The 13387-nt window shown below is 36.6% G+C and overlaps 1 protein-coding gene and 1 long non-coding RNA gene across 3 annotated transcripts in view; one reads left to right on the top strand and one right to left on the bottom strand.

The window, feature by feature from the left end:
• The window catches only part of LOC107974736 (uncharacterized), a 67786-nt gene that overhangs the window by 29419 nt on the left and 24980 nt on the right, over positions 1–13387 (bottom strand). The gene's annotated exons all lie outside the window — the stretch shown is intronic.
• MAP3K1 (mitogen-activated protein kinase kinase kinase 1) overlaps positions 1–13387 on the top strand; it is an 80777-nt gene that overhangs the window by 56125 nt on the left and 11265 nt on the right. Inside the window, exons 7-16 of one of the 2 annotated variants that reach the window (XM_054685083.2) lie at positions 431–552; positions 1162–1243; positions 1350–1530; positions 3550–3828; positions 7495–7616; positions 9231–9322; positions 9603–9792; positions 10099–11386; positions 12047–12199; positions 13185–13347. In XM_054685083.2, coding sequence (XP_054541058.2) covers positions 431–552; positions 1162–1243; positions 1350–1530; positions 3550–3828; positions 7495–7616; positions 9231–9322; positions 9603–9792; positions 10099–11386; positions 12047–12199; positions 13185–13347 — 2672 coding nt within the window. Of the gene's footprint in view, positions 1–430; positions 553–1161; positions 1244–1349; positions 1531–3549; positions 3829–7494; positions 7617–9230; positions 9323–9602; positions 9793–10098; positions 11387–12017; positions 12200–13184; positions 13348–13387 lie in introns of those variants that run through there. The other variant, XM_054685084.2, reaches the window with a different exon arrangement.

The following is a 13387-nucleotide window of genomic DNA, read 5'->3' as shown; positions in this document are numbered from 1 at the left end:
TCTGAAATAGGCATTTAAATTTAGGATGTGGAATCTTTGAGCTCTAAGGTCCGCCAGTACTTAAAATCTTGAAACTGGTACCATGTAGTGTATTTTTGTACATAGTCAAACCTGTTGGTCTATTCAAAAGGTACAGTAGCAGAATTTGGGGGATACAAATGTTTCTTTCTAAGATTGCAGTCTGTGTATTGAATTGTTTTCATAGCAAAGAAGGTTAACTCACACCTACAATCTATAAATACTCGTGTGTTAATCTGATTTTAAATTACTGTATATTAATCGCGTAAATATGTATCTCAGTTATATAAGATGCTCTTAAACAAGAATTTCTAATGTATTTATATTCTAAGCAAGCAGAAAGTGTTTTTAGCATATCCGTTCTACTTTATATTCTTTTATGCTTAATACTTTTTCTTCCCCTTTTCTATAGCATAAAGGATGAAGAGGAACAGATGTGTCCTATTTGCTTGTTGGGCATGCTTGATGAAGAAAGTCTTACAGTGTGTGAAGACGGCTGCAGGAACAAGCTGCACCACCACTGCATGTCAATTTGTATGTGGCTCTTTTTCTCCCTATGCTTACTCAACACAGTTGCTCTCTGAGCTAACTATGTTATTTAAGAGTGTAACATGGCTTGAGGGGAAATTAGTGAGAGAATAAAAAAAGAATATCTAAGTCCTAAGTCCTATGTGAAAAGTTTTCAACAAATGGGAATGTAGGATCTTTAGGAGATGACCTGTGTGAGCAAAGAAATGCAATAAAGTGTGTGTGACATACGTGATAATGGAAGAAGTGCACAGAATTAGAAACAATTTCAATCTGGAAGGTATACATGAAGGGAAGGAGGTGGAAGAAGACCTGGGCAGGCATTACAGAAAGGCTAGCATCAAAGTAAGGTTTGGAAGGACTTTACCTGGTAGTCAAACAGGGCAGAATGTTTTGAAAAATAGTAAGCAGAGTACATGTTATCAGAATGAATAAAATAGCATTTGCAAATCAAAATCATTTAACCTGCTGTGTTTACTTGCTTTCAGATAAACATTTAATTAGATTATTTTTGAGGTTCCTTCTATATAAATTCTATAATTATAAACAGTTATGAAATAAAAATAATGTTAAGCATTTACATTTTTGTAAGATTTTGTTTCTGTAATTTTTCAGGGGCAGAAGAGTGTAGAAGAAATAGAGAACCTTTAATATGTCCCCTTTGTAGATCTAAGTGGAGATCTCATGATTTCTACAGGTAATAATTTTGAAATGATACGGATATGTTTAATTTTTAAAAATTTCTCAAAGTGTGGTTTAAGTCTTAATTTTTTTAAAGCAAGTTTTGTTATTTTTCATTTTAGCCACGAGTTGTCAAGTCCTGTGGATTCCCCTTCTTCCCTCAGAGCTGCACAGCAGCAAACCATACAGCAGCAGCCTTTGGCTGGATCACGAAGGAATCAAGAGAGCAATTTTAACCTTACTCATTATGGAACTCAGCAAATCCCTCCTGCTTACAAAGACTTAGCTGAGCCATGGATTCAGGTAAGTAGTTCTTTGTTTTTCATTTCTCAAAGAAATATTTATAGATCAATTAATGTATTTGTCTCCTTCCCTCAGTTGTTTATAATTTAAAAAAACACTTTTACTTGCCTCCATCATGACCTTTATTCCACTGGAAATTTTAATGTTACTTTTGGTATTAATACTATACTGCTTATTGTACAGCTTCAACTTCAAAACTTCTTGTGGTTTCACTTCACATATCTAGAAACATCTCTTCCTGAACTAACGGACATACGGGGTTATTCAAGGATAGAAGGATAGAAACCAGAACCCTTCAATGCTAACTTTTCCCAATGTTTAATCCCCGTGCCTGCCAAGAATTTTTATCATGTTTCTTATTTGCTGCCATTTAAAATTAATTTCTCTTTTCATATCCTAATGGCATACAATGGGTGCTTAATAATTGCAGAGGAGATGAATAAGAAAAAAATATGTGATGGTTACCTTGAGTTCATCATTTTTATTTGTAAGAACAGTTTCCCATCCCTTTACCATCTCTTCTGATTGTATGTTTTTTCATCCTCAGTAAGTAGGGCTTTTTTGTCAGTTGGTTTGTAATGATTTTCTTGGTTGTTGAATGCTCAGTCTATTATTTTTTAAATGTAGGATCTAAAACCAGACGGGTCTCCAGTAGACAATAATAAAGTAAAATAATTATTTTCAATAATCTGTTAAATTCTGTTGAATTAAATTTGTGAACAGGTGCATTAACACATTGAGTTTATATATCATTAGGATTTGTTACATTTTTCTTTTGTGACCATTACAGTCCTGCAGCTTTGGAATTCTCTTAGCATATTAGCAACCCATTTATGAATCTAATAAAATCTGCAAAAATATTAAACACATTCTTGTACCTAGTTCATTAATGAAATTTAATGAACTATTAATGAACATAGGCCCTCACCTGCCCTTTCATGACCCGTCAAAGAACTCTCAAGTTGATTCTGAGCTGTTAGAGTTCATTCTTTCAAGCATATGGTCTAGTTTGTTTTGCCTAAGCTTTAGGTCAGACTAGGCTCTACATTCCTAGCTTTTTATTAAGCATGTTAGGTAAGACAGTTAAAACATAGGTAGTGGGACACTACTTAACAGTACCAGAAGCTCACTATATTCTAGTTGGTTCATTCTCCCATAATATCCCTTTATAACAAAACATATGTAAATAAGTATGTTATGATCTGTTTTTCCAAAAATTGTGTTTATTCATCTTTAATATTTAGACATTTTTCACATAATGAATTATCTTAGGTATTAAGCTTACTTTTAGCTAATTGGCCCATAATGTCAAGACCATTCACCCTTTCCTCACTGTAGGGACTCTGGCTTTTGGGGCATGGTATTGATGACGATAACAGCATATACTATAATTCTACGTCTACAATTATCCTTTGCTTACTCGAACACAAGCATTTTTTCTTCAGTTGTTTGATTTGTCCACTCCGTTTGTTTTACAGTCCTACCTGTTTTGTCTAGTTTTTTAAACCTTTTTATACAGACAAAAACCAACTAAATGTGTTTTGCTTATTGCTCTTGTCTGTAAGAGAAATACTCTATATCTCTTGAAACCTTCTCCTGGTGCTTTTTTTGATTTGTTTTTTGTTTGTTTTCTTAATCTTGCTCCAGTTTTTCTCTTTAAACTACCTTAATATGAATACAGAGTTGAGGTTTTCACAGTTTTTTGGCGTTTTGGTAAGCATGTGGGACAGTAGAGGCATAGAATGTATGTATAGCCATCTAGTGACTTAATGGAGCTTATTGTTAATTTTACCTGAGCTAATAAATATTAATGACTTTGGATAATTACCAGTTAAACTTCAGTATAAAATTCTTCCTTATGATGCTTAAGTGGCTGGATATATCTGAAGTTGTGAAGGATGGTAAAGATTTCAGAAATGTCCAGTTTTTACGTAGTAATCAAAAATGATGCTAAACTCAAAATACTCTGGGTCCATAAGCTTTTCTTTACATTGAATTCATCGTGTGTGTTTGATACAGGTGTTTGGAATGGAACTCGTTGGCTGCTTATTTTCTAGAAACTGGAATGTGAGAGAGATGGCCCTCAGGCGTCTTTCCCATGATGTCAGTGGGGCCCTGCTGTTGGCAAATGGGGAGAGCACTGGAAATTCTGGGGGCAGCAGTGGAAGCAGCCCGAGTGGGGGAGCCACCAGTGGGTCTTCCCAGACCAGTATCTCAGGAGATGTGGTGGAGGCATGCTGCAGCGTTCTGTCAATGGTCTGTGCTGACCCTGTCTACAAAGTGTACGTTGCTGCTTTAGTAAGTAGCTTTATTCCATAATCATATCATTATGGGTTTGGGGTTTTTTGATGGTTCGTAGATAGTGTTTTAAGATACAATAAAGCTACTTTACCTAATTTTGGAAAATCCAAATTTTATTTTTATTCCATAATTCCAGGAAATTACAGCTTTTCTTTTGTTTATTTGAATTTTACTGATTCTTATGATGTCCAAGGTTTCTTATATAACTGTTTTACTTTTTAGTTTCATTGTTTTAAAGGCTTTGCAGGGGTATCCAAGGGAGAGAATGTAGTCATGGTTTCTTAGTTTCTGTTTCTGTTTGGGCCAGTAAAGCTCCTTCCTCATCCTCCTTTTCCACTTACCACTAGAGACAGACTAAAAACCATGGCTTCAGGCTGCTAAAGCCTAAAACAAAACAAAACAGAACAACAACAAATAGGGTGAGCTAGACAAGCTTGCTAATTTCTAAAGATTTTTTTAATGTCTTGCTGTTCATATCTGTACATTTTTCTGAGCAGATACCTTATACATGACCAAATTAAAAATGCTTTTTGGGATGGCAGAGTCATCAACGTTATTCTGATTTTTTAAAAAATTTATCAGATATTAAGGAAGATATGTTTTTAATAAACATTTTGATTGATTTTTAATAAACATTGTCATGTGGAGATTCAAAAGCCTTTTCAAAGAAAAGGGTTCCATGACATAGATCATTGAGTTGTTTTCCAGTTTAACCTGTTAAAAGTTCTTTCATGGGTGGAATAGAGTGACAAGGAGGTAATTTAGGAGACTAACTGGACTTTCTCCATTCTGCGTATATGTCTCTTTAGGGCTTCTCAGCCTCAGTACTATTAACATTTGTTAGATAATTATTTGTTGGAGGGTGGGGGGAGGGCCAGGGATGTTGTCATGTGTGTACTGTGGCAGCATCCCTGGCCTCTACCCATTAGATACCAGGAGCAAACCCACCCCCACCCGATCATGCCCCCAGTTATGACAACCAAGAATGTCTCCAGGCATTGCCAAATGTCTCCAGTGGTCAAAACTGCCCCCAATTCAGAATCACTACTTTAATTCTTATCTAGTCTGTTTTTAAAATTCATGAGCAGTCTGTAGGCTTCCTCCCTCAGTCTTTTTCTAATGCATCCTCTACCGATTGGGCCTAATGAATCTTCTTGACAGGTAATACAGCATGACAGTTACGAACATGGGTTTGGAGTCACAATTGAGTGATCTCATAATTTATCATTCCAACCACAATGCTTGCATAATGTGCTGGTTAAAGTTGGACTAGCCTAGGCAATCTGAACACATGATCAAGATCATAGAGACAGACCTGGATTCAAATTCTGGTTCTCCCTTTTACTAGCACGATGGCTTTATGAAGGTTACTTAACCTCTCTTAAGTAAACTTCAGTTTTCTCACCCATAAAATAATGAAAATACCTCTTAGATTTGAAATTAGATTATGTAGAAACTTTCAACCATATGCCTGGCACATTGTAAGAACATTTAATATTATGTAATAGTTATCATTATTTCTTAAACACAACTTGGATTATCCCCCAAATCATTTAGAAACCTTTAGAGGTTTCTGTTTCTTTGACATTCCTAAAGCATATTCTGTGGAAGTTTGGCAGGGTTGTGAAAAGTTCCCTGAAGAAAGAATCCCGTATTCAGTTAAGATTGGTGAACACTGGATTACACAAGGATAACTAGGTCTGTTGACTGAAAGGCTTCTAGGATCCTTCAGTAAGCTAATGTACATTGTGAACCTAAAGGATCAAAGGATAGAATGCATTGTTTCCCAGAGTTATTTTGCTACACCCTGTTTTTTCATGTAGCATCTGGAGGGACCAGCATACTATAGAATAAAGACCAATTGGCCCAATATTTTGCCTCTTACTTAGTATTTTCCAACACAAACCTTCAGGCATACTTGACTAAATAAAATCCTCTTTTTGCTAGTTCCTTTTCTGCAAAGCCTTTGCTGTGTTACTCTTTTTGTACACACCGTAACTGCCTTACTGTTGTGGTTGTTTCTTCTTAAGTTCAGACTGTTTCCCAACTAGCTTATGAGTTCCTAGAGCACAAAGATTGTATAAAGGATACCAGGCTCCATGGAGGCAGAAATGGCTCCTGCTGTTAAGGCTCACCCTTTCCCTTTCTCTTATCTCCCCTTCCTCTGTCTCTTCCTTTTTTTCCTCTCCCTCCCTCTGCATAATTTTTTTTTTTTTTTTTTGCTAAATCATTTGAGAGTTTTTTGCAGCATCATGACACTTAAATATGTGTCTCTTAAAACCAAATACATAATTCCATTTATTCTTCCATATACAGTCAGCACATTAACATTAATCACAATACTGTTTTGTACTATAAAGTTCATACTCAAATCTCTTCAGTTGCCCAACAGTGCCCTTCATAGCTAAACTGCAGACTTTATTCAGATTTCACCAGTTTTTCTGCTGTTGTCTTTTTTCTGTTCCAGGATCCAATCCAGGATCCCACAGTGCATTTAGTCACCATGTCCCCTTAATGTCTTCTCATCCATGACAGTTCCTCAGCCTTTCCTGGTTTTTAATGACCTTGACAGATACTTTCAAAGTTTACTGGCCAGTTATTTTGTAGAATATCCCTCAATTTGGGTTTATCTGATGTTTTCTCATGATTAGATGGAAGTTACGTATTTTTCACAAGAATGCCACAGAGGTGACAGGCCTTTCTTAGTGCATCATATCAGTGGGTACATATGCCCATGGCTTTTATTATTGGTGATGCTGTCAGTTAAGGTAATGTCTACCAAGTTTCCCTGCTGTAAAGTTAATATTCCTAAATATCTTGTGAGAGTTACTTTGAGATTATGCAAATACCCTATTTCACCTCAAAATTTTGTCCACTGATTTTAAAAGCATTTGTGGATCTTGCCTATAGCAGTTATTACTGCACCATTAAAAATGGTGCTCTCTTGGGCACAGGGAGGGGAGCATCACACACTGGAGTCTGTCGGGGGTCGGGAGGTAGGGGAGGGATAGCATTACGAGAAATACCTAATGTAGATGACGGGTCGATGGATGCAGCAAACCACCATGGCATGTGTGTACCTATGTAACAAACCTGCACGTTCTGCACAGGTACCCCACAACTAAAGTATAATTTAAAAAATGGTGTTCTAGTGGTGATTTTCTATTTTCCTCATTCCTTCTACATTAATTAATTGGAATTATTCTATAAAGAAGAGCTTCTCCGTTTATATACCTATTCAATTTTTAATTTGTATTGGTGTAGGCTCCTGGGTATTCATTTTGTTCTGTGGGTTGCAACCCAATACTACCATCATTTGTTTTGTTGCTCTAATTATTCCAGCCTTGACCATTGGGAGCTCTTTCAGGTTGGCGCCTGTTCTCATTTTCTTTTTTAAAATAATTTTTTTTAACTTTTCATCTTGAAATGAATTCAGACTTTTAAAAATTGCAGAGAAAAGAGTTCAGAAAATTCCTTCCTGCCCCATTCATTTATTTTGTTAGTTAGTTGTATTATTACAGAAGCATGGAATTCTTATTTTATTCTATGGGTTATAATCCATTCCTGTCTACTTATTTTGTTGCTCAAATTGTCTCAAATTAGGCCATTATCTCTGATGCTTTTTAAGTGTACATAAACTGACCTTCAGATTTTTTTCCTTAGAAAACATTGAGAGCCATGCTGGTATATACTCCTTGCCACAGTTTAGCGGAAAGAATCAAACTTCAGAGACTTCTCCAGCCAGTTGTAGACACCATCCTAGTCAAATGTGCAGATGCCAATAGGTAAGGCTTTATTGATGAACCACTTCAAACCCTCTTGTCTTAAAAGTGCCTCGCAGCAAGCCTCACACCTAGTGTGAATATCTGATACATTTTATTAAATGAGTCTTTGAACATTGTCTTTTAATGTGAGATTTAAAATGAAAATGCAGCACTTAAAGCTCTTAAGGACTGGCGGGAAGAACTACTGGCAAGTAAAAGCCAGGCAAACAAACTGCATGGATCTCCACATTATTGTATTGTGATTTACTCTCTTTAGTAACATTCATAATCTGAAGACCAGTCGATAAGAACAGTAGTTGACATTTATATCTATAAGTTATAATCTCATATTAGAGTATGGGTTACACAGAATAGGAACCAGTAAGATCATTACACCTGCATATGCCTTATTATCAGGATAAAAAATTAACAAATCCATCTCATTTTCAGTGTAGTGGAATTTTACTCTACTTATGACAGTTTTGTCAAAAAATTTTTAGATTTTATATATTCCTGCAATATCCTTAAAAATTGACAGGGAACAAGAATAACCCTAACTGGAAAGAAAAATACGAAGTAGAGAATTGAGGTACAATGACAGTAAAGATGAGTACAAGCCATGCTTTTTTCAGACCAATGGTTCTCGTTTATTTTCCCCTTCCATAAAATAGGAGGAAAAGATCAATTTTCATTTAATAATCACAGCTACTGTGAACAGTTATTTGGTAGTTCCTATTTCTTTCTATCCCAGCAGATCTTGGTTAGCAAGAAGTGTTGAATCTCCCTTCTGTTGCCTCTTCCATTTCACCCATTTAGAGTTCTCTCAGTACAACCTTTCTCTTCCTCTGCAAGTCATAATGACTTAGTTTGCACAGGATCTCAAAAATTAGGTACCTACCTTTAACGAATTTCTCATATCATGAAGTCTGTCTTTTGCCTCTATTGTTTTCTCTATAGATTGAAAATATTAGATGTTTCCTTGTTGCTTAGAGAAAACATTGTATATCTGTAAAATATTGCAAATTAACAAGTAATTTGCAAAATGCATAGGAAAAATGTCATTTTTAAATATTAGAATAGGTATATTTCTGAGAATTCAGTGTTCTCATGGTATTTGTTATGCTGCTCACTTTTTGAAACTCTAAACTTAGGTTGTTTACCTGGTCACCTGAATGACTGAACATAAGAAATACTGTAGAGAGATTTTATAATATTCAGACCTCATTTTGGCTATGTAAGGAAATGGAGGAGGGTTTTTGGATAGGAAGGTTTTGTTTTTAATTCAAGAGCTTCTTAGTGAAAGTTCAGAAATCAAAATATCAAGGTCCTTGTTTTTTCTTTTAACAAAATATAAGACTTTTATCTGATTTGGTATTTAAATCAATACTTGCAAAGAGCCATTGTTGAAAATTCTGTGCTTAACATAGGGGATATGTTAAATTTACGAAATTAGACCTAATAAATGAATATTACTACTTATGGTGACATTGTTAATGTGATTTTAGTGGTGGAAAAGTAAACACTCCTGAAAACATTATTTCTCCACTTTTTCACAAGGCATTACATTACTCCTCTAATATTGTATAGTATTTTAGCCAAGATCCAGGATTGATGTTGCTTTTCCTTTGCTTTTAGCCGCACAAGTCAGCTGTCCATATCAACACTGTTGGAACTGTGCAAAGGCCAAGCAGGAGAGTTGGCAGTTGGCAGAGAAATACTAAAAGCTGGTAATAACTTTTCACTTAAAATGAATACAGCATATTTTATCATGTTCCTGAGCAGCCTTGCCTAATCTCATAATCTCTCATGAGGCAGTTTACAGGATTTTGAAGTAATTTTATAAATTGATTCACTGTGTTACAGTTAGAAATGTGAATTACTCTGAGAGAGAAATTCTTTAAAATAGTTCAGAATATTTTTGTTGGCCTTACACCATTTAATCATGTCTTGTTTTAGATTTTAATATCACTATTTTTTAATCATTTATTTTTACTTTCCTTTTTGTAGGATCCATTGGTATTGGTGGTGTTGATTATGTCTTAAATTGTATTCTTGGAAACCAAACTGAATCAAACAATTGGCAAGAACTTCTTGGCCGCCTTTGTCTTATAGATAGACTGTTGTTGGAATTTCCTGCTGAATTTTATCCTCATATTGTCAGTACTGATGTTTCACAAGCTGAGCCTGTTGAAATCAGGTAATTTTTCTTCTGAAAATGTATTACTTGTATCTTCCTACCCTCCCTACACCCTCCTCAAGAATGACACATTTTAGATTTTTGAAAGACTCAGAAAATACAGAGCATGAATAGGTTGCTGATACCTTAATATTTGATTGACATATGAAAACCCAAAGTCTGGGCTCTTTAATTAAAAATTTATAGATACTTTATGCTGAAATGGTGTTTGAAGTATACATGCTGTAAATTACTACCATTTTTTAAGTTTCCATGTATTTTTCAGTAATTGGAACTTATATGGTAATGAATGTTTTTTTCTTTCAGGTATAAGAAGCTGCTGTCCCTCTTAACCTTTGCTTTGCAGTCCATTGATAATTCCCACTCAATGGTTGGCAAACTTTCCAGAAGGATCTACTTGAGTTCTGCAAGAATGGTTACTACAGTACCCCATGTGTTTTCAAAACTGTTAGAAATGCTGAGTGTTTCCAGTTCCACTCACTTCACCAGGATGCGTCGCCGTTTGATGGCTATTGCAGATGAGGTGGAAATTGCTGAAGCCATCCAGTTGGGCGTAGAAGACACTTTGGATGGTCAACAGGACAGCTTCTTGCAGGCATCTGTTCCCAACAACTATCTGGAAACCACAGAGAACAGTTCCCCTGAGTGCACAATCCATTTAGAGAAAACTGGAAAAGGATTATGTACTACAAAATTGAGTGCCAGTTCAGAGGACATTTCGGAGAGACTGGCCAGCATTTCAGTAGGACCTTCTAGTTCAACAACAACAACAACAGAGCAACCAAAGCCAATGGTTCAAACAAAAGGCAGACCCCACAGTCAGTGTTTGAACTCCTCTCCTTTATCTCATCATTCCCAATTAATGTTTCCAGCCTTGTCAACCCCTTCATCTTCTACCCCATCTGTACCAGCTGGCACTGCAACAGATGTCTCTAAGCATAGACTTCAGGGATTCATTCCCTGCAGAATACCTTCTGCATCTCCTCAAACACAGCGCAAGTTTTCTCTACAATTCCACAGAAACTGTCCTGAAAACAAAGACTCAGATAAACTTTCCCCAGTCTTTACTCAGTCAAGACCCTTGCCCTCCAGTAACATACACAGGCCAAAGCCATCTCGACCTACCCCAGGTAATACAAGTAAACAGGGAGATCCCTCAAAAAATAGCATGACACTTGATCTGAACAGTAGTTCCAAATGTGATGACAGCTTTGGCTGTAGCAGCAATAGTAGTAATGCTGCTATACCCAGTGACGAGACAGTGTTCACCCCAGTAGAGGAGAAATGCAGATTAGATGTCAATACAGAGCTCAACTCCAGTATTGAGGACCTTCTTGAAGCATCTATGCCTTCAAGTGATACAACAGTAACTTTTAAGTCAGAAGTTGCTGTCCTGTCTCCTGAAAAGGCTGAAAATGATGATACCTACAAAGATGATGTGAATCATAATCAAAAGTGCAAAGAGAAGATGGAAGCTGAAGAAGAAGAAGCTTTAGCAATTGCCATGGCAATGTCAGCGTCTCAGGATGCCCTCCCCATAGTTCCTCAGCTGCAGGTTGAAAATGGAGAAGATATCATCATTATTCAACAGGATGTAAGTATAGATTCTTTAAGAGGTTAGAAAACTTCCTTGGGGCTGGGCACAGTGACTCATACCTGGAATTCCAGCACTTGGGGAGGCGGAGGCCGAAGGATTGCTTGAGCACAGGAGTTCGAAACTAGCCTGGTCAACAAAGCAAGACCCTGTCTCTACAAAAAATTTTAAAAATTAGCCAGGCATGATAGTGTACACCTGGGGTCCCAGCTACTCAGGAAGCTGAGGTGGGGAGGGTCACTTGAACCTGGGAGTTTGAGGCTACAGTGAGCTGTGATTACACCATTGCACTCCAGCTTGAATGACAGAGCAAGACACTGTCTCACAGAGAGCTTCCTTGGACCATACTAAAATAAACCTAATTCAGAAATGCTGCTTCTAACATTCAGAAGCAGAGTTTTCCACATAAAATTATTACTTATACAACAATAATGTTTGTACTGTTTAAACAGCAATAATTCTTGCCTATGGGCATTTCTGGTTAATTGTATAATGGTGATTACTTTTGCATTTGCTGTCGGTCACAAATACCTTCCATTCAGAGGTCACATTTATAGGTGGTTTGGGAAGCCAGACTGAATAAGAATAATATCTTGCAGACTAATTTCACAAAATCTTACTCCTTTAACAGTAAAAAGATTGCTTTCGTTTAATATGTAGACACCAGAGACTCTACCAGGACATACCAAAGCAAAACAACCATATAGAGAAGACACTGAATGGCTGAAAGGTCAACAGATAGGCCTTGGAGCATTTTCTTCTTGTTATCAGGCTCAAGATGTGGGAACTGGAACTTTAATGGCTGTTAAACAGGTAAATATCTAGTGAGCATATAAATGAAATGACTCAAATCACAAAATGAAGCATGTTCAGTAAAAAGAATAAAGGATATGTCCACGTGTGTGTACTTTAGTTCTTTAAACTTTGAGAAACTTACGTTTCAAAGTAGATGTTTCTAAAGCACCAGAAACATCATGAATTCTGTTATTGTTAAAAGTTGAGGCCACGCGTGGTGGCTTACACCTGTAATCCCAGCACTTTGGGAGGCCGAGGTGGTTGGATCATTTGAGGCCAGGAGTTCAAGACCAGCCTGGCCAGCATGGTGAAACCCTACCTCTACTAAAAATACAGAAATTGGCCAGGCAGGGTGGTAGGCACCTGTAGTCCCAGCTACTCAGGAGGCTGAGACAGAAGAACTGCTTGAACTCAGGAGGTAGAGGTTGCAGTGAGCCGAGATCGCACCACTGTACTCCAGCCTGAGCAACAGAGCAAGACTGTCTCAAAAAAAAATAAATAAAAGTTGAAGTATGATTATTGTAAGACTACAATATCAAGATGGGCCTTACAAAGGATTTTTTGGTTTTGCTTTTTGTAGGTAGTAGAGGTGGTTTTCAGGTACTTCTTTCAACAGTGTACTTGTGCGGTGCCATCTTGGGGTTTCAGTGGTTTACTTTTTATTATAACGAGCATACTTAATCAGGATAGGAAAATTATTAAACTTTCATTTTTAAATCATGTTGATTCTTCTCCCATATTTGGGCTTTTCTCATCTTTACTCTGAGACTATTGGAATATTGACTATATCCCAATATTTTTGTCATTTTTCTGATGTTTACTGCTGCTTAAGCTAGATTCTTAGTGTTTAAAAGAGTTTGACTTGGGTTTGTTTAAAGTACATTGCATCCATAAGCATAAATGCCATCTGTTGCTAATAAAATGCTAGTTTGCATTTGTTCATTTTAGATCAGATTGCTAGTGAAAATATGCAAAACTTTGTGAACGTGTTTATTTGAAACAGGTGACTTATGTCAGAAACACATCTTCTGAGCAAGAAGAAGTAGTAGAAGCACTAAGAGAAGAGATAAGAATGATGAGCCATCTGAATCATCCAAACATCATTAGGATGTTGGGAGCCACGTGTGAGAAGAGCAATTACAATCTCTTCATTGAATGGATGGCAGGTATGTTAATGTTTTAAATTACAAAATAGTAGTACGTGGA

The sequence above is a fragment of the Pan troglodytes genome, chromosome 4 (assembly GCF_028858775.2).
Source record: "Pan troglodytes isolate AG18354 chromosome 4, NHGRI_mPanTro3-v2.0_pri, whole genome shotgun sequence".
NCBI classification, from domain to species: Eukaryota; Metazoa; Chordata; class Mammalia; order Primates; family Hominidae; genus Pan; species Pan troglodytes.
The sequence above is the reverse complement of the archived record's forward strand: the minus strand, read 5'-3'. Positions and strand labels throughout refer to the sequence as shown.